The sequence below is a fragment of the Scleropages formosus genome, chromosome 2 (genome assembly GCF_900964775.1).
Source record: "Scleropages formosus chromosome 2, fSclFor1.1, whole genome shotgun sequence".
Taxonomy (NCBI): domain Eukaryota; kingdom Metazoa; phylum Chordata; class Actinopteri; order Osteoglossiformes; family Osteoglossidae; genus Scleropages; species Scleropages formosus.
In genome coordinates, this window is record NC_041807.1 from 6,353,089 (window position 1) to 6,372,871 (window position 19,783).

The following is a 19,783-nucleotide window of genomic DNA, read 5'->3' on the forward strand; positions in this document are numbered from 1 at the left end:
TTTCCATTTGATGGATATAAGATGATTCACTTACAGTGCTGTTAAGTTTTGGCAGTTGGGTCTGTAGAGGGTTCAGAAAATGCAGCCGAGTGATTGTCCTTCAGCACTTCACCATGGAGAGACAGAGTGAACCAGAGAACTAAACTGCTTGAGGGAACATCCTTTCTACTCCATCCTAGAGTCTTGCCCTGCCCCTACAGCTCAGAGTCTTGGATGGGGTAGTACTGACACTGTGGGTTACCAGTGTGGCTTGCATGCTCTCATGATCTGAAGTCATCTCTGAGTCACAGGGAAGCCCTTGGTCACAAACATTCCCAATGACTCTGCTGAATTACTTCCTCCTTCACAACTTCTGAGCGAGGCCCATGTTTTAAGCTGAATGATGAACAAGTATTTTTTGGCAATCCTGCCCTCCCATGCCTCGACCGTGCCCCTCGTCAACAAAGGATATGCAGGGACCACAGGCTGCAGAACCCCATACTGGGTCACTTTGGAATAAATCGTAGAGTACAGGTCAGAGGGATAGAGGCTGAAGAGGTAGGTAATCTTATCAAATATATGTACAAAGCACCACTGTCATCCATGAGACTGAACTCAGACTCCCAAAGAGCCTGGCTCCTTGGATATCCTCTAAAGCATCCAGTCACTGTACATCTTTTTTAAATCTTACAACCCATGTTGTGCAACCCGCAGCAATAACAGTGAGAGTTTTTCGTATCACGGAAGGCTTACATGTTTATCAAACATGGCTGCCAGGTAAATGCCACCAATGCCTCATGATACGTGAAGATTGATTTTGTCATAAGGTGCATCTTATCAGATGAGAAGAGCTGTATGAAACACCTAGAGTCTAAGGCATTAAGACATCTCTGTTCTTGATGAACAAATCAGATAAGCAATGAAGGACTTGTGTGAAATAAAGAGGTGTATAATGAAGCTCCACTAGGCTGGACAGACACGGAAAGAAATTATACAGTCCTAACATCACGTTGGCGATGCCAATGCCACACAACACTGATGACGGCAACCACAGATTCTGCATTAATTTCAGGAATGAATCTTCAATGGCATAACTAAGAACCTGTGTTGTGCAGCATTACTTTCAAAGGATATTAGTAGTATGTGGTTATTAGCTGTGTGATAGTATACATCATCAGTTCTGGTTAACCTTGCATCATTGTGTAACATATGTCTTCTGACTCATTACATCTAGTCACAAGGTAACGGGAAGACATTGCTGGGATGCGTTTCCTCTCTTGCTGGAAGTTCAAGTGACACAGATAAAGCTTTGTCTTCTTCCCCGGCACAGCAGTAGCAGGAACCAGTGTACCAGTGTTCATATGAGCCCCTCTCTCACCAGAAACTACAGGAATCCATAGTTCCTAAACTCCATAATCTTGGCCTGACAAGCAGACAATCTTGCATGTATGGGCAACACGAGGAGAAGGAACGCAAGCAGAAGATTGGCCTAACATATCTGTCATCAGATTGAGACACGCTAGTTTCCTGGCAGGAGAAAAGCAGTCTTTTTTTTTTTATTCTTTATGGTTTTCTTCAGGAATATGTCACAACACACACCTAAACTGGGTGTTCAAATATAAAGTTAATACTTATAAGCTCAGATCATTTACCTGAATCAATATAGGGACACAGCAAAGCATGCAGTCTGCAGTGTTTCACATTGTGCTGTGTGTTTCAATTTGGAATTTCTTGATCTGTCACATTTCTTGAGACCATTTCTGGGGCCTTTGTTGAAGCACCGCTCTCCTGCACAGGGTTGCTCTGGGCAATTCCACTTCCAGTGACTGAACTGTGTTTACACAATACACACCAGGTAGGCAGGGTTCTTAACATTACCAACATTAATGACATGAAATTTCTCTCTCACGCCACCTTTCATTAGCAAATGCATTGGAAAGTATTAGCATGGAACAGAGTTATGCAGGTACTGCAAGTATGAACATGTAGGTAACAATGAGAACAATAACAATGTAATGCAAGGATGAAGTACTTTAAGGTTAGCCGAATAACGGTACGTTACCAAGACATCTGTAGGGATATACCACACAACCAAAATAAGTTAGTTAACACCCTACGCATCTTCAACTGACACCCCCCCAAACAAAAAAAAAAAAAAAAAATGAAGTCACCTTCTCCTAGCGAAGCAAGAAGAGTGTCCTGAAGGAAACTTACTGATCTACAGAACAGCTTTACTGTGAACTTTGACCTACAGGTTTTATTTATACAGACTAGAACAGGTTTTATTTTAGTCAACCATTTATTTAAAACAATGGTGGCAAAGTGGCTAGCGCTGCTACCTCCCAGCACCTGGGCTATTTCAGAATAGGTTCAAAGCCAGCTCAATCTGTACAGAATTCAAATGTTCTTGCCTTATGTGGGTTTTTTTTCCCGCAGTTCACGTGACCTAGTGGCCCTAACTGCCCTGTAGTCCTTGTATGTATGGCATCCTGTCCAGGGTGTACCCCCCAGCTTCACACTCAATGATTCAGGGATAGGCTCCAGACTGCCACAACCCTGACCAGGACAAGTGGTTTGCAAAAGTGATTTATTTAGAACATTAATGGAGTCTTACAGCAGGCATATACAGGACATATGTACATGTATTGGTTTGTATATTTTGGCTTTTTTCCCCACCACCCCCCCCCCCCCCCCCCAACTCCTGCTAAAAATACATTCAAAGACATTCAGAGAATCACAATGCACTGTTGTTTCGTAATCGTCTACACTGCTGGAGTTTTAATAAACTAATTTGAGACAACAATGTATTAACAGTATTACAGTGATGCATGTCCCAGGGGCTGAAACAAACTCTTTTTCACTGGTCTCAGCAGCTGCATGACTGTTGCCCAATGCCCAAGCTCCAGTGTAGGAGGGCACGCGGACGACCAAGGGCCGTTGTGCTCCTGACAATGGCGTGCCCGTAGAGATCACCGGCACGCCCAACAAGGTTTCCGGCGTCCAACCCCACACGCAAACAGGGCTGCAAGTGCTGTTTGTGAAACAGGACCTTTTCCCGGATAAGGGAAACAACAGCTGAGTCACAAATGTCATGATTTTGCAACAGGACAATTGCAGAAATCAATGTTGCTTGTGTTGCTGACTGAAGTCACTGCCTGGGATACCTAGATCCAGAAAAATCTTAAAACATTTGGAAAGGCCCTGGGTGTGCCCACCACTTTCTCTCCCTGTGTCATCCACTGCATCTTTTTATTAAGATATATTTTCAAATAAACCAAACATAAAGAAGTGTGCAGTAGATGGTGTATGCAGGTGAGCAGGGAACCTGTCCCACCGCATTTCTACAGCTGCATGAGTGGCTGTATGAATGTTCTGCTGCACGAGAGGAAGGTAGACTGCTAGGCGATGGAATAAGATTCGGTACACCAACCATGCAGTGCACCGCAAGACCTTCCACCCACCCGCAAGCTTGCCGGCCCAGTCCACACGTGGAAACTGAGGACAGCAGCGGTTGGCTTCAAGTGCACTCCAGTGATCATGTTCAGTAGCAGTAGCCCTTGCAGGATGGAATAAGGAAACAAACTGCACAGTCAAGGAGCCTGAGGGTGTTTACATAGGCTCAGATTACAAGCTGGGCTTCCAGAGTTCATTAATGCTTTAAACCTTCATTGAAAAGAGAAGGGGGGGGGGGGGGGGGGATGACCTTTACAAAACAGAGGTCTTAGTGAGGCCTACTTTTACTGACCTTACCAGGCAACATCAGCTATTTTCTTACTGTAAAAATGTAGAATTCTATGGGCCAAAAAAACCAACCAAACCTCACCAGAATCTAAGAATAGATGGGACCTTAACGGGATATCTATAATTGCTTGTTTGCTTTTGTTTAGGTTTTATTAGGGAATCAGGGTAAACTGTACCCTTGAACACTGCAAATGCAACCCTTTGTGTACATTTCCTTATGGAAACAACACATTTCTACTTTTTTGCCCACAAAGGAATTTCTTTAAACCAGTCAAATAACATCTTCTGGTCTTCACATCATAATACATCAAGTAGGAGACACTTTGTTGTACTGCAAATTCGGTGGTTTGGCATCAATATTTAGATACAATTTGGTCATAGTCATAAACTTTTTTTTTTTTTTAAAAGATGCTGACTTAGCCATATTCTATGGATAAAACTATTTGTGAAGTTTCAAGAACTGTTAAAAAAAAAATCTATTTAAAAGTTGACAGGCAGCAAAGTCTACTGACAAAGAGTTTAAGAAAGATGGGGGTTAAGGCAAAAGGGCTACTACACACACATTTTCAGAACCGCTTGTCCCATAGGGGGTCACGGGGAACCGGAGCCTACCCGGCAACACAGGGCGTAAGGCCGGAGGGAGAGGGGACACACCCAGGACGGGACGCCAGTCCGTCGCAAGGCACCCCAAGCGGGACTCGAACCCCAGACCCACCGAAGAGCAGGACCCGGTCCAACCCACTGCGCCACCGCGCCCCCCACTAAAAGGGCTACTAGTTAATGTCAATTTGTTGCATTGATGCCCAGTAAGATGCATCCTTAAAGGTAACTTCTTGCCCTCTGGCTTCACTGTGCCAGAAAACTGGTCCTGCCGCTGTAGCGCAAAACTAGGGAACGAGCGCCAGCAGTTTGAATAAGGAACATCAACCGCATATCAGAATGAGGAAGCCATGCCATGCCCTGGCACTGACCAACAGAAACCCCCTCTCCACTCCCCAGGACTGAAGTCTGAAATGAGTAAGAACACAAAGAAATAGTGGAAAAACCCAGAAGGCCACAGGAATACCTGAAGCCACTGGTTAGTGCTGCTGCAGTCAAACAGGAGCCTGACCCTGATGTACAGAAATGTCTGACCTTTTAGTCATATGAGCCTGACCTCCCGAGTCAGTAGGTCCCCAAAGAAAAACAAACCAGTTTTGCAGAGCAGCAGCCCTTTTTAATGTTTTTTTAGTTTTCTGTGTTCCAGATAATGTCAGGCTACATTTATTCATTTAGCAGACGCTTTCCTTCAAAGCAACTTCCAGTGAGCTCTGTGTAGTGTTATCAACCCACACACCTTATTCACCAAGGTGACTTACATTGCTAGTACTGTACACTACTTACAATGGGTCACTCATCCATACATCAGTGGAACACATTCTCTCTGTCACTCACAAATTATGGGTGAACCTGAACAGCATGTCTTTGGACTGTGGGAGGAAACCCACACAAACATGGGGAGAACATGCAAATACCACAGAGCCTGAACAGGCATCGAACCCATGTCCTCTCACGTTACCCAAGTGCTGTGAGACAGCAGCACTACTCGCTGTGCCATCCTGCTGCCCAAAACAGGGAACATTTACAGTTATTCATATAGTCACTGTAAACATTTACATTTATTCACTTAGCTGATGCTTTTCTCCAAAGTGACTTATGTTAAGTTACCTATGGTAATTGACTCATTTATCCAGGTGGGTAATTTTTTTTTAACCATTTCATTTTGTAAGTGTAACTGAAACTGTACTGCCCTCTAACACACCTTTCCGGTCAATTATACTTTCCTTTAAAAGTTTCAAATATAGATTTTTTTGTATAAACGAGAAAGTTAAAGAATTAACATTTCAGGGAAACTTGTCACCTTTTTACAAGTACTGTGTATCCCATGGTTAAGTCCAGATGTGCAGCTTTAAGTCTCCTAGCAGCTGTCCATTTCAGCAGCATGACACAAAAGAGATGTACAGACAGACTAGTGTGTTTGCTCGGAATAAACGAATGCACCAAAGACATTCACTCAAGGATCAAGAGGAAATGACCCAGAAAGAAGGCCTTGCCACATCACAAAGCAAACAGGATACTGTACTACTGTACACCACTGAAACAGACAGCCGGGCTCAGCCCTAAGGCTACAGCATTTGGTACAAGAAAGTGCCGGAATCAACTAGTGGCCGCTGCCCTGCACAGGTTACCAGGTTTATTGAAGGCAGTGGGACAACCTCGAGGGCATGGCACACTGCCAAACAGGTGCCCTCTTTGTCTGCTTTCCCAGCTGGCTTCTAACTTCAAGTGCACACTCTAGTGAACCTTGTGTGGATTTTAATAATAAAATAAAATTAAAAAAAAACACAATCTCAAAATATTTGTCAGTAATGTAACCTTAACCGTACCTTGAACCTCACCGATTCTGAAATGAGTGCTCATGGCAAAAAAGAAAGAAATTTTAAAAAAAAAAAAAAACCACCACCTTTCAATCGAAGTGTCCCTAATGCTCTTGTTCTTGCAGTGCTATTGCTATAAATGTCATTTAAAAGTTAACCTTTCTAGGTGAACCCCAGCTCTGCAAGGAAACTTGCCCCTCTGTATTTCACGTTCCTTTAATGGAATCAAATTTGCACCGCAGATGTTTGATTCTTATGCCCGAGAGACTACTGATTCTCTATGCATCATTGAGCATATCCTTTTATAGCACCACAGGGGTGGCAATACAGAAAGATAATTTTCTGCATCTCACAACCATGAACCCAAGCTGTTTGAGAAGAAAAACTAACGTTGCACACAATGTGATGCCGCATCGGCTTGGCACAGGGTATTCCGGAGAGACAGAAAAGATGGCTCTAATGAAGAGTGCTGAAATTGAATTACTTTGGATTGATTATTGCACATTGCAAAAACATGTTAAATCAACATTGTGTACTTCACTTGATCTAAAGGAAAGATTAAAATCATTCAATGGCAGAAGAGCCAGACCTAGTTCTTATTATGTTTACATCCACAACAGAAAGACTAAGCAGAGTGAGAAGTTCAAAATGTGACTGCAACACATAGCATAAGCTGGTAAACAGATAAACCACAAATTAAAAATATAAATTGATGTACATTATCACCACGCTCAAGGTCTTCAACCTTACAGAGTACAGAAAGTGAGAAAAAAAACAAAAAACAATTTTGACAGTCAACAACAAGGAAACAACCAGTGTAAACACAATGCAATGACAGACCATTCCACAGTGTGTGTTGTATTAGGTGTGTGTCAGTTCTTATGAAAACTCACCCTTCCAGTGGATATCTGATGTAAAAGGGACATAGTTACATTAAAAATAGTATACCTCTTACTGATTTTTCACATTTTGAACTTTTGCTGACCTTACCAAGACATGTAATGGAAAATGGAGCACAAAGAAGTTATGATTGTAGTCTAAACTTATCATTTCAAGCAATCAAGAATTTTAAAAATGAAAAAAGTCTATTACAGTCTATCTGATCTAACTTTCAGAGGTACCTTTTCTGACACCTTTGTTTTGTTTAGCTTCTTTTAACCTTAATAAAGCATAAAAATGGTCTTCTGCAGGGTTCACAGCCCCAAAGATTGGCTTTGGCTCAACTAGTTGGTTAGTACCACACTGCTGGACATATAGATCAGGGAGACTGGTTGTCCAAACAGGAAAAAAAAAAAACCTTTCTGGTCTCAGGACACCTACTTCCCCACTGCTCAAAGCTCAAAAAAACTGACACAGCAGTCTCAGTAGGGAGTTGACTAGCATTCAGGGATAGACAGACATTTACTAGTTTCCCTGACACTTCTCCAAAGGAACTTACAATGTTAAGCTACTTTACAATTATTTACACCCAGTTTATACAGCTGGGTTTTTCTACTGGAGTAATTTAAGTAAAGTACTTTGCTTGAGGGTACTCCTGCCAGTAGCAGGAATCGAGGTCCAAAGACAGTACTGTAACCACTACCAGCTTTCACCTAGACAGCCACAGACATGAAATCATTGCATATAAATAAAGGGATAACATACACAAACTAATGGCACTCAGCTTTCGGATGTTTCGTGTGTGAGGCTTCACTTTGCAGTTTCCTTTTTTGTTACACGTGACGTGATGAAAGGTCAAAAGGCGCTCCAAGCTGATACCGTACAGCCACAACCGTCGTTGCATACTTTACAGGAGTCTGTTAGAAAGTTCTGCTCAACGGGGAGTAACCTGAGTGTCCCGAGTGCGTGCCGTGCCCGCGCGCCCAGCCATAGCTGGAGCGCATCGGGGGCGCGCGCCGTGCTCGCCAATACCACCAGCAAATACAGGCACATCCGCGCCAACTGCGATGAAGTCACTCTCAGGGGCCGCGTTGAAAGAGACGTTAAAAATAACTCGCGAATATATATTTACTATGTATGTGTGCAGAGGGCACTGGTGTGCCCACGAGTTTTCCGGTAAACTACCAGCAGTGAGAAGTCGTGTATCATTCAGTCACTGCAAAGTCAAGTGCCCGCAAAGTCATATTATAATTGTCATCATTATGATTATTATTAGTTCTATAAATAAGCGCGCGAGGGCAGCTACGCAGCACTGCCATACTGCACATGATCAGCTCCACACACCACACCGGCTGAAATTATCCCCAACATTACGGTACCGCTCCACGATGATTTTCAATGGCAGAACACGTACGTACGTACGTAATTCGTAAATCAGTTATCAGAGTTAGACAGTTATCAGTCATGCGTAAAACAATCGCGACTTTAAAACTTCTCTGCACCGAATTGTTAAGTAAAATTACTAAAAGTAACTCGTCTATACAACACGATACTACACAACGTTACCGAACGTGTTGTTAACGACCGGGTTTTTTAAAAAAAACACCACGCCATTTCTAGTATTAGACAGATCCAGTATGACTTACCAGCTGAACTGAAGGTCAGAAAGTACAGACTCAGAGTCACAGTGGGATCGGGTTCGAGAAAATGCGCGCGGTATGATAATCTCACTGATTTGACAACTTCCCAGACTATAAATAAATGTAGTACAGCGGAACAAGGCAAATCGAGGCGTCACACTGACACTTGGATGCATCCAGCCCGTTGATGTTACATGACCCCACGGGGAGCTCGGAGCCGCGTCGCCGTTTGTTTTCCTGCAGCGCTCCGCGATGCTCTTACGCCTCTTACACCAGTCACCTGTACTCACTTGTGATACTGTCCGCTACCAATCAGTGCACTCGTTGCGATGTATCCAGGGACATGTAGTTTTCCTCCGCGACAGTGCGCATTTTGTGACGCTTTCGGCCACCAATCACCGTCCCTGATACGATTGCATTGTGGGATATGTAGTTTTTTGCAGGGACGGCGCACATTTTGAAAAGGTGTTTCGTTTACTAATCTGTAGTCTACATTCGGGGATTATGTTATTTCTCATATAACGGAATTGTGTGGGAAAAGCCCTGAAAAACCGTATTCAGCGCCAAACCGCACATTACTCATTTAGCTGACGCTTAAGTGATTTAAAATTAAAGTTAAGGCATTTTACAGGTTTTTTTACCCATCTGAGTAATTTTACTGGAGCAATAAGGTTAGTATCTTGCTCAAGGACACTACTGCTGCTGGAGGTGGGGATCAAACCCGCAACCTTTAGTTTAGAGCCAAAGGCTCTAACCACTAGTCTACGATACTACTAACCACATTAAATAGCTATTTCTGAAATAATTTCAGAATAGCTACATGAAGGAAAGTAAACTCTTACTCGATTTAAAGTGGCAAGACGCAAATCTGAATATTATCAATCAATCAATTAATCAATTAAACACGCACTAATAAATAAATACTGTTGCGCACACGATAGATCATTAAAGCTTAGCTGGCAGCAGATAGTCTAGTGGTTAGCACTGCTTTCTTTAGACGCAAAAGGTTGAAGGTTCGAATCCCTACTGTACCTGTAGCCCTCTCAATCAAGATAACCACCCACCAGCACAAAGGGGTGAGTACCTATAAATCCTTTCTGGGAAAGCCGTCAAATAAATATAAACTCTCTTCCTTTATTTTATAAGTGCATATTATGGTCTGTTAAAATTATTAACATAATAAAGGGACTGTCACTACATTACATACACGTAGTTCAGTTTGAATGTGCACATCATGAAGCCCTGCTTCATTATGTAAGCAACCATTCCACCTCTAAAATAGTTCTTTCAGCTCGTTGAGATACTCTGTAGCCCTGGACTCTATGACACAGGAGAAAATGGAATGGAACAAAATTAGTTTTGGGTGGAAAGTTTCCAGGTTTCACAACGATTTGCGGATTTTTCAAAAACCTTGATACATCTGTGTTAAACCAAATAGTGAATAGAAGAAGAGAATATCAATAAAGGCAGAAGAGCGAACACTGAATTACCCCTGAACAGTGGGGTCACCTGGGTGCTGGGGGGGCTGCGGACCGCACCGGGTGACACCATCACAGGGTGTGACACAACTGTCTAAAATTTGTGTGCTGTGTTTCAGCAGAAATGTATTTTTTTATAACTGACTACAGGGATGTTCTTGTATAACAAAAACATTTTTCGTAAACCCAGCTTACATGTATTAATATACCTACAAGGCTAAAACTCTGTGATAATTTAATTTTCGAACCTTTTAGTTTTAATACGCTCCGCTCAGAACTCTCATTATTACCCGATTACAATGACGCTTCGAATTACGTGGTTTCGTCTGCACGCACTACAAGCACGCGCTCCTGTTTTCTCCGCTGTTTCTGTCACATTCTCTGGCGTTTTAGCGACAGTATTGTGGTAATTTAGTTTTTGTGAATCTATATCAATAACGTTAAAATAACAATTTTGACGTAGTTCTTAAACGTTTTTACTTCGAATTCTTTTGCTTGCTAACCGAATATTCGCTTTACCGCATGAGCTATGTAAATAGTCTGCCTATCATATTGTAATTTAAAAGGTGTCATTTTAATTTTGCTAGTTGTTTAGGTCACTACTGGCATTACATTCAGTGATATAAGGAATTAGAGTAACATTAGCACAAAAAAAAACATTACTAAGGTCTGGTACGGGAGGAGGTCCATGGGCGGGGTGGGGTGGTGACACCATGAGTTACCGCGCTGGGTGACGCCAACTCTGGTGGCGTCAGTCAGTGCCCTGATCTCAAAGAATTGAAGCGCTGACGACCTGTATTGAGACCAAAAGACTGAATTTCGTACAAATTGTAACAAAAAAATAAGGTGTAATACAGGCATTTGCATGTAGTTAATCATTTCCTTTTTGATTTCCAGCTTGGCGTTTGTGAAATTGCACCACCTCTGTAATCAAGTATTTAAGAGTTACACATCATCGGGAAATAAGTGCTGGATTTAGACATGTACATTCAGACTGAAAATAAAAGAATCAGCTAGAAGAGTTCAATAAAAAGTCCAATCAATAAATCAGTTTTGGGCCACAGTGACTGTAGCAGTGAGAGCTGTCACTTTCCACTCGGAGGTCTTGGGTCCCCCCGCCCCTCCGCACTCTCGTTCCATCCGACAAAGTACTTATTCTGAAGTGGAGTAAGAATACCTTTCTATAAATGAGTAAATGACTGTGGAGCTCGTCATGCACGTTTTAAGTCACCCGGGCCGTGAACGAAAAAGTAAGAAAAGTGAAGGTTAATCATTTCAGGCTAACTCTAATTTACGAAAATTACAAAGAAGCAAGAAGCACGTACATCCAGTGCTGGGGAACACGACTAAAACGAAGCTGTTTGGACAAAAAAAAAAAAAAAAAAAAACTTTCGCTAAGCACAAAATGTGTACTGTAAAGCTGGAAAGCGGTCATGTAATGTGTGTTTCTGACGAAATCCACCAGAGGGGGCGAAAGTGAAAGCAAAGTTTCACACTCGCACGACTGTTCTCTCGTATTCTTCGCGCTCCTTTCGGCAAGGGTGTCTTTCTCTTGCCGAAATTATGTGTGCTTTCTCACGGTTGCCCAGGCGTTTCATAAATGAAGTGCCAGACTCAACATGTAGTGCTGTGGACACAACTGCTTCTTTGCATTCCAAGAACCCCGATGAGAATCCCACCTTGTGCTGCATCATGCTTACCTTAAAACTATTCTCATAGAAATACGACTGTATACATAGTTAAATCGTAACTTGCGTCAGCTAAATGAGGAAATGTGTTTATAATCACTATGCATGACACTGAGTACTTTTCAGACATTACCTTTTACCACACTGCTACCAGAGAGAACCCCTTCAGCATGATTCCTCCTGTTGAATCTCCTTTTGAGGCACTTCCTCTTCCAGGTTTGGACAGTACTAAGCCACTTCGCCATAGTGTGCATCGCATTACACTGACATCCTCGGACTGAGGGCAGCCATTATGCAGTTATGCCAAATAGCAGTCCAGACTCAAGCCCGTGAGTTTATAAGTACATATTATGAAGACACTGACATATGCATTAATATACCAACTCGTTGCATGTTGACATTGTGTACTTTTAATAATAATGGTGCCGTAATAGCCAACACTGCTGGACATTTACTCATTTTATCTGACAAATGAGTGCATAAAACTGTTCTAGAATGGCTCAAGGTAAAAACAGTGTAAAGAGAAACCATTTCTCTTGACCGGGTTGTTTGTGGCTGGCAAGTGGAGGCACTGACACACAGCATCACCTGCCTCACATATGCACCTAGTTACAGTAAATGAACATCTATGTTGGTGGCAGTTGGTAATACAGTGCTTAAAGCCGTTTCCTTTGGACCCAGAGAGTGCAGGATTGAATCTCACCTCCAGCTCTAGTACTCTTGATGGGTACTACCTGGTACTTACCCTCAATTGCTCCAGTGAATTACCCACCTGTATACAGTAAATGGATAAATATGCAAGTTTAACATTCTAAGTTGTTTTGGAGAAAAGCATCAGATGTATGTAACTATGCGCCATAGCTCAGAATACTTACCTATGCCTTCCACCCCTCCTGGGGCACAGGCTGTCAACAGGGACTTTCTTTGAAGTTTCCTTGTTGGCGTTTCTGTAGCTGGCAAGGTTTTTATGATGAGGGGTAGCTAGCCCCATGCCCAGCTGTTCTCCTTTTGCAGCCTTATTGGGGCTATCCATGGTGGAGTTATAGCTCAGAATTGTCCTATTTAAATCTGTACTTTGGAGCAAGGAGGTGTTCTCTGATGTGGAGCTTCAGAAGTTTGACACTGTACCTCAGGTTTGCCCTTTATTTTGCCTTTTCTCCAGTCACACTAACCTTGTGAGCTGACAAAGCCTGCTATTGATTCTAACAAATCTGAATCTGAGTGTCTTATCTTGTCAGCAGAATCTGTAAAGCTCACACTGGTGAACAAACCTAGGACTTTGGGTTAATGCTGACAGATAAAGGAGACCAAGCCTCTTTCCCTCAAATCTGACTCATTCCCTCACAGTGGAAAGAAAGGAAAAGCAACACCAAATTGAACTGAAATAAACTGACAGCTGACTGAGTACAGCCCACCAGATCCAGACTGTCCACCAGCTGCTTGAGGGAGCCATGGCTGCTGCTCTCCACCTCACCAATACTGCCTACAGGTGTCTTGCAGCAGGGGTGTGGCCGAACTTCAGTGAAAAGAGGACTGTGCTGACAGCGCTCATTTCTTCCACTCTCCCACTGTAAGAATTTTCAGGAAGTCTGGTGAGGTGCTGACCCCCCAGCCAGATGAGAATTCTGATGACAACTAAGCGTTGGTGTCCACACCTGTAAGCAATTTAGTACATATTAATGGTATTCCCCTCATTCCAAATTGCAAGCAAGAACTGCAGGCAAAAATCTACTGGGAGGGAATTGCTTCTTCACTACAATTATTCAGTACCAACATCCCTTCCAGGTTCTTAAGAATCACAGATCTAAATTCAAGATCTGATTTGAACAAAAAAAAAAAAATATTCCATGCCTTTTAATATCTCCTTGTTAACAAGTTCCCAAGCATGTATACTTCATGATTCCTTTCTCAAACAAGCTTTTGAGGCTGTCAACACAAGATTTGTAGTAATATTCCAATTACAGTAAATCAACCCAGTTTATCACATTTCCATTTAACTGACAAAATTCTAGTTCATGTTAGTACTTTCACATTATCTGGTTCATATGTCAGTATTCCTCTGTAATAGTAATGTAATAACTCATGCTGCAAACATCTATCCAGTTGCATAGATTTGTTTTTGATTTAATTCATGTAATATGAGAAACCTGCAATTTTTTCAGATAGGGACAGTGCTGTGCTTGGAAATGTATGATTTGTAATTGATTTCTGTTTTATAGAAATGTTTTCCAAACATTTAAAAATATAAACATAGGCAGCAATATTGTACATCCCCTAATTAGTCTGTTAAATCAAGGACATACTGTCCAACTACTCTAACCAATAGGCCAGAAGTGATACAGCTGATAATAGGAACATAAAAGCAGAAATTTCACATTTTGAAAAGGACATTTATTCTACAATTAAAACCATAAATCTGTCCCCTTTACACCCCAGCATTCTACATAATTAAGCAATGAAATTCAAAACAAAGAATGTCTTACACAAATCCAATTTGGCCATCTTTCCCTTCACCTGTTCCTCAAATAAAATCAGGCTCAATATGTAGGAGAGTTCTTACATATTCTTAATTTTGGCAATGAATATTACAGAGGGTGATATGAATAAAAATAACACTGCAGAATCTGTCCCCACAAATACATCTGATCTGTTGCTACATATACATCCAGGCCAATACACATCATTCTATGTTTACTACACAAGTACAGTGCAACATTCTGTCTCCAGTCTAACAATTTACTGCTGACATTTTCTTTTCTAAGAATCCCAGAAATTGTTTGAACATCCAGCTTTGGGCATTCTGGATCACATTTAGGTCAAAGGAAAGTCTGTTTTCAACACATCCCACAAAGCAGCCTTCTTTTTTTTATATTATATATATATATATATATATATGTGTGTGTGTGTGTGTGTGAGGTGGGCAAGGCTGTGGGACAACTACAAGCAAGGGGTTAGGTGTTTGCGGATGTGGGGTACTGTGGGTGCCACCAGTCAATGAGACGTACACTGTGGACAGGGTCCAGCACCACCTGGACCCCTTGTTCGCTGCGCAGTTTCTTTCCTCGAAGGACAGGCGAGTCCTGGAACACTAGACGCACACGATGGTGTCTCATGTCTGTGCTGACGTTGATAGTAAACTACATGGAATAAGAACAAGGCACCAAGATTAAGACAATCCGGACAAAAAGAACACAAATTTAATAAAAGTTTTAGAAATTACATACCAGGGTTAGTGTCATGCCCATAACAACAGAAGTGAAAATGAAATTGAGCGTGGTGACTTGCAGGAGATAGCAGTCTGAGTCAGGATTGGAATGGACCTCCACATACTGGCTAGGTAGCTGAAGCACCCTTCCACAGCCATTTTTATACTTGGCAGGCTGAGAAGAAAACAGGCAAATATTACTACTAAGCTGTGAATTCCTCCATGCTAAACAAAAGCATGTAGAAGAGCTAAAACCCACATACCTCTTTCAGAAATTTGAAATTGAATTCCCACATTGGTTCTGGTCTATTTCCATCCACCTTCTTGACCCAGAAGAGTAAACACTAAGTCGGCAAAAAAAATGAGGTGGCAACAGTTTTAAAAAAAAAAAAATAAAAAAATACAGCTCAGTACAGAAATAATATATATATATACAGGCAATAAGTAGTATGATTAGAGCTATTGCCTTTGATTAAAAGGACCAAGGTTTGAATCTCACCTTCTGCTACAGTGACCTTGAACAAGTTACTAACCTTAAATTAATTCAGCTAAAATTGCTCAGCTGTACAAATGGTTAAACAATTTTAAGGTAGCTTAGTATACAATCTAGAGGGCAAGCTACCTTACACAAAAACACCAGCTAAATGAATAAATATTTTTAAATACTATTTTGTCCATATATTTGAAAAAAATCCTACAATCCTAATTTGGACATACCTTGGAATTGAGAAGTGTGGTGGGTGTGGACTCTGGGAGGGAGGGAGACCTGGACACACGGGAGCTAAAGGGCTCATACATGTGAAAGAGGGAACGAATTACACAGGCGCGGAGACAACGCATCCTCCCGATGGAGTCTGGCTGCAGGCGGGGTGGCAAGGCTGCATCCAGAGTGTAATGTCTGTGTTGATAAGGGAAGGTGACATGAGTCTGTTGCAAGTTGATGGGGGTAATACTTTATTCGTGTTCTGTGGCTCCTGTGTCAAAATGTCACTTTGTTTAACAGTGGGGATGGGGAAAATTTAATTTAAAATCTACAAACTAATTCACCTGTATTTTTTGTAATTGGTGTATGAATTACTTGTCTCACTATGAACTTATCAAACCTTATTTTAAAATAAGTGTTCTGCAATGTTTTTAGCGCAAATAATTGTCTGCCCGATATAAAACATGTTATCCACCAGATTGCTCCAATTAATAACACCATTGTGCTGCTGTAGTAAATTATATTTCAACGGGGGGAGACTAACACTGCCATAATGAGCCTCTGACCCTCTTACCTTCTGTATAATCTGGTCCAGAAGGCAGCGGTACAAGTGACAGTCCAAGCATTTTTGCAGATCAAAGCAAAGGTACAAATGTCCTCTGGGCGGATGTATGAGGCCAGCAGCAGCCAAACATCAATGGGATATTCTTGTCCGTCACTGCATGCTTGGCTTTCTGTCGGTTTAGAAATATCTTGCTTGAAACAACTGCAGAGAAACCATGACTACTAGAAACAAATGTTTAACAGACAGAACTTTGCTAATTTTGCTAGGTTATATTCAACAAATTTAAGGGTGCAGTAAAATCACTTGGAATACATTAACCAGACTATGCGTTGCAAGGCTAAACCTGCTGGTTCACTTTCACACACCCACAGGTAACATGCCTTTACGTCTCTTGTTCTTCTTTTTCCGAAATCCCTTTGTCTCAGTGACGTCATCTTCCGGGTCGGCATCCTCGCTGCTGACGCACGTCACGCCGCTGTCACTGCGCGCGGACGACAGCACGTCCCGCACCGGGCCTCCAGACGCTTCAAGCCCACACAGCAGTTTCACTTCACAGAATTACAGAAGGATACACACAAGTTTAGAAATGTAGCTACCCTACGTTCTGTACAACTACTGTACTGATCAAAATTGCTAGTGGAACATTTCCAACCAGGTTAGGTATTATTTACTTCGTAACTAACTTTGCAAGAATTTAATTGTTAATGAAAACGTAAGGCTACCTTCTTTTGCAATTGCATTAGCAACAGCTTTTTTGACTCTCCCGGACCTCACAATGGCTGGATCTGAATTGGCATAGTCGGACACAGTAACTGCAAGAAAGATGTGCAAAAATAATCATGTCAAGATATAAAAGAAGGAAAAAAAGAGAGTGACTACTGAATAAGAAGGCAGAATTTCGAGGAAACGTGATAAAACGAGGGAGTTTTACATTCCTCCATAAGGACACACCCTCCGCTTCAGACAGTCGCGTACCCGGCGGCCTGCGTCGTACTACCTGACTCCGAGCAAACATCCTCGGCCCGGAATTTCAGCCGTTTTCGGTTCCCTTTCTTGGGCATTGCGGCAGTGGGGGACTGTGGCCGCTTATCGTAGTTGTGGCTCCTGCCATGTCGGAACGACAAGCAGAGATAAGGAGAAACTGAGAAAAATAAAGGAGAGATTAAAATAAGGTCCTCCAGGATCTTCAGCCATCATGGAACTGGAGACGTAATTCTCGTGGAGTCACGCGAGAAGTCTTAGAGATTGCATTACGTCATTTTTAAAAAGCAAAAGTTTAAAGTAGACGTTCATTTAGAGGCTTTGAAGATGATAAAACATGATTAATTAAAAAAAATACACCATGGATTGTAATACCACATTGACCTTTAAATAACGAAATATATTGAATTGTTTAATATCTTGCTTGCTATTCTTTTAGTCGTCATTTTGATAACATAAGGAAGGTAATAAACCTCACACTACGTGACGTTGCTGCGTATGTCATGTTACCGTGTAGGTTGCTGTACTGTATATGTTAGTTACTGTGTGATGACGTTCATTTTTACCCGGAATTTGTCTGTTCATGGTGAACTCTTATTTAAATCAAAACTTTGTCACATGTTGTAGGTAGTCATCTCTAAGTATGCGACACGGAAGACTTGTAAACAATTTTTTCTTGGCTCTGTTTCATCGTGTGGAACCCGAGCGTGCCGCTGGACAGCGAACAGTGGACACCCGAACACCGCCGCCGGACGCTATATTTATCTGCTATGTAATCGCGCCGCCAGGGTGCGCTGCGCGTGACACAGTTTCCAGCGCGCGCGCCGTGAGCGAAGACTCCAGTGCGCGGTCATGCACGCGAGTGGTGCTGATGCGGGGACTTTCGCAGTGCACTTTTCGCCGCTATTCCAGTGCTGTCGTTTCAAGGCTCCATTTACACATGACGGTGGATACAGAAGTGCCGGGGGCAGCGAGGAGATAAAAGGCACACGGGCGAATTGCGAAAGTGTCCTCCATGCCGCGATCGAGAGGCGGGATCTTCTCTAGACTGCTGAGTTGCTCTTTTTTCCCACCGCAAGCGGCGGTGACAGAGGCAGGGGCGAAATGAGATCGTGCGGGAGGGAGGAGTAGTTTGTCGGCTCGGAGGAGGGAGGAGGTGGAGGAGGAAGAGGAGGGATGGGAGGTGGCAGATGGATCTGGAGACGATGCCGCACAAAAAGAAGCATTTTACCGTTTCATTAGCAGGCGTCCTAATCGCAACTGGTGGCAGTTTTCTGAAGACCGCCGTAGACTGCACGAGGGACTACAATAGAGAATGCCGTGTCTTTGGTGGGATCGGCGGCGTCGATGGCTCCGTGATCGATCGGTTCCATCAATTAATGAGAATTCGAGTCTCAAGTCAGTGTGACGGAACGCCGGGGCGGGAACGGACAGTAACGGACGACTCTGCTGATGGAGTTCAAAGACTGAGTGATCTCTGTCATCTGTTTTAGCCCATTATTCACGCGGCTTTCGAAACAAATAGTCTAGACAATCGTACTTAATTTTCCAATCGCTGCTTTGACATAAATTGTATTTGTACCGTACGGCAGGGCACGTTTTTAAATGGGCGCTGTAAACATCAGATGTGAAATCTGAACCCTCTGCGAAAGACTGGTCACCTCTGTACTGCCGTTTGCTTCAGCAGCGCCCTATTTGCGTCCGGCACCATGATGTGCGAGGTGATGCCGACCATAAATGAGGGCGACTCGATGGGATCCCAGCGAGGCGCCCAGAATGGCTCGGACCCGGACTCGAATTTTGAGCAGCTCATGGTGAACATGCTGGACGAGCGAGACAAGCTGCTCGAGTCGCTGCGCGAGACCCAGGAGACGCTTGTCCAATCGCAGGCGAAGCTGCAGGACGCGCTGCACGAGCGGGACCTCCTCCAGCGGCAGATCAACTCGGCTCTGCCTCAGGTGAGGAAGGACAGGCTGCGGGGGTCCACGAAGTTTGAGCTGGCACACACACACACACTGACTCTCTCTGTAAGAGGGTCGTGCACTTTTTGATGTAAACGTTATGTATGTGTCCTTCATCTGGAGCTTGCTGTGTAAATCAGCCTGGTGACAGCGGAAATAAAGGCGATGCCCTGGTTCTCGAGGCTAAATACTTGTGGTGACTCATTTTCACACTTGAGTCTTTATGGCCTTTTAAATACAACGAGGATGTTTTTTTAAAGTCCAAAACGGTTTCTGTAGTTTTGTGCAGCTCAATGGCCATTCGATTATGTGCCTCTGTCTGGTTGTCTACCTCTCCAGGCCTTGTTTGGAGGATAAACTTTAAACTTTGGACTTACTTGCCAGTTAGTCGAGTGACCTTTGCAATTTGTCCATTTAGGTCAAGATATTGCTTTTTGCTGACCTTGAAGGTCATAGTTGCTGTACGTGCTCCGGTCTATCATCAAGCCACAACTAGCTATTGATCCCTTTCTATATATAATTGTGCTCCACACCTAAGGCTGTTGA

At 42.8% G+C, this 19,783-nt stretch overlaps 3 protein-coding genes across 16 annotated transcripts in view; 1 reads left to right on the forward strand and 2 right to left on the reverse strand.

The window, feature by feature from the left end:
* Nucleotides 1-9,019, reverse strand: part of tfeb (transcription factor EB) — a 37,210-nt gene extending 28,191 nt beyond the window's left edge. For 2 of the 5 annotated variants that reach the window (XM_029247311.1, XM_018758579.2), the window contains exon 1: nt 8,947-9,019. In XM_029247311.1, the coding sequence (XP_029103144.1) occupies nt 8,947 (1 nt within the window). In that variant the 5' untranslated portion in view covers nt 8,948-9,019. Of the gene's footprint in view, nt 1-34; nt 57-7,781; nt 7,837-8,662; nt 8,801-8,946 lie in introns of those variants that run through there. The other 3 variants (XM_029247328.1, XM_029247330.1, XM_029247312.1) reach the window with 3 other exon arrangements.
* Nucleotides 9,020-14,198: 5,179 nt separating this feature from the next.
* On the reverse strand, nt 14,199-17,493 carry tmem183a (transmembrane protein 183A). Of its 2 annotated transcripts, none has more exons than XM_029249434.1 (8): nt 17,293-17,493; nt 17,018-17,107; nt 16,676-16,843; nt 16,305-16,464; nt 15,745-15,808; nt 15,291-15,371; nt 15,047-15,202; nt 14,199-14,959 (listed from the first exon to the last, which is right to left on the reverse strand). In XM_029249434.1, the coding sequence occupies exons 1-8, from the start codon at nt 17,354-17,356 to the stop codon at nt 14,774-14,776; spliced, it is 969 nt and encodes a 322-aa protein (XP_029105267.1). In that variant the 5' UTR covers nt 17,357-17,493; the 3' UTR covers nt 14,199-14,773. The 2 variants fall into 2 exon arrangements, with proteins under 2 accessions (XP_029105267.1, XP_018614089.1); XM_018758573.2 differs by having other exon boundaries at nt 15,745-15,925.
* Nucleotides 17,494-17,828: 335 nt separating this feature from the next.
* Nucleotides 17,829-19,783, forward strand: part of ppfia4 (PTPRF interacting protein alpha 4) — an 86,967-nt gene continuing 85,012 nt past the window's right edge. For all 9 annotated transcript variants that reach the window (XM_029246593.1, XM_029246621.1, XM_029246631.1 and 6 more), the window contains exon 1: nt 17,829-19,234. In XM_029246593.1, the coding sequence (XP_029102426.1) occupies nt 18,986-19,234 (249 nt within the window). In that variant the 5' untranslated portion in view covers nt 17,829-18,985. The remainder of the gene's footprint in view (nt 19,235-19,783) is intronic.

Bases quoted from the DNA above. Each gene is read 5' to 3' on its own strand.
- tmem183a (XM_018758573.2), bottom strand. From the start codon at position 17,356: ATGCCCAAGAAAGGGAACCGAAAACGGCTGAAATTCCGGGCCGAGGAT. The intron at 17,108-17,292 runs GTAGTACGACGC...TCTTTCTTGCAG, and splicing joins GGATGTTTGCTCGGAGTCAG to TTACTGTGTCCGACTATGCC. The intron at 16,844-17,017 runs GTAGCCTTACGT...AATTCTGTGAAG, and splicing joins TAATGCAATTGCAAAAGAAG to TGAAACTGCTGTGTGGGCTT.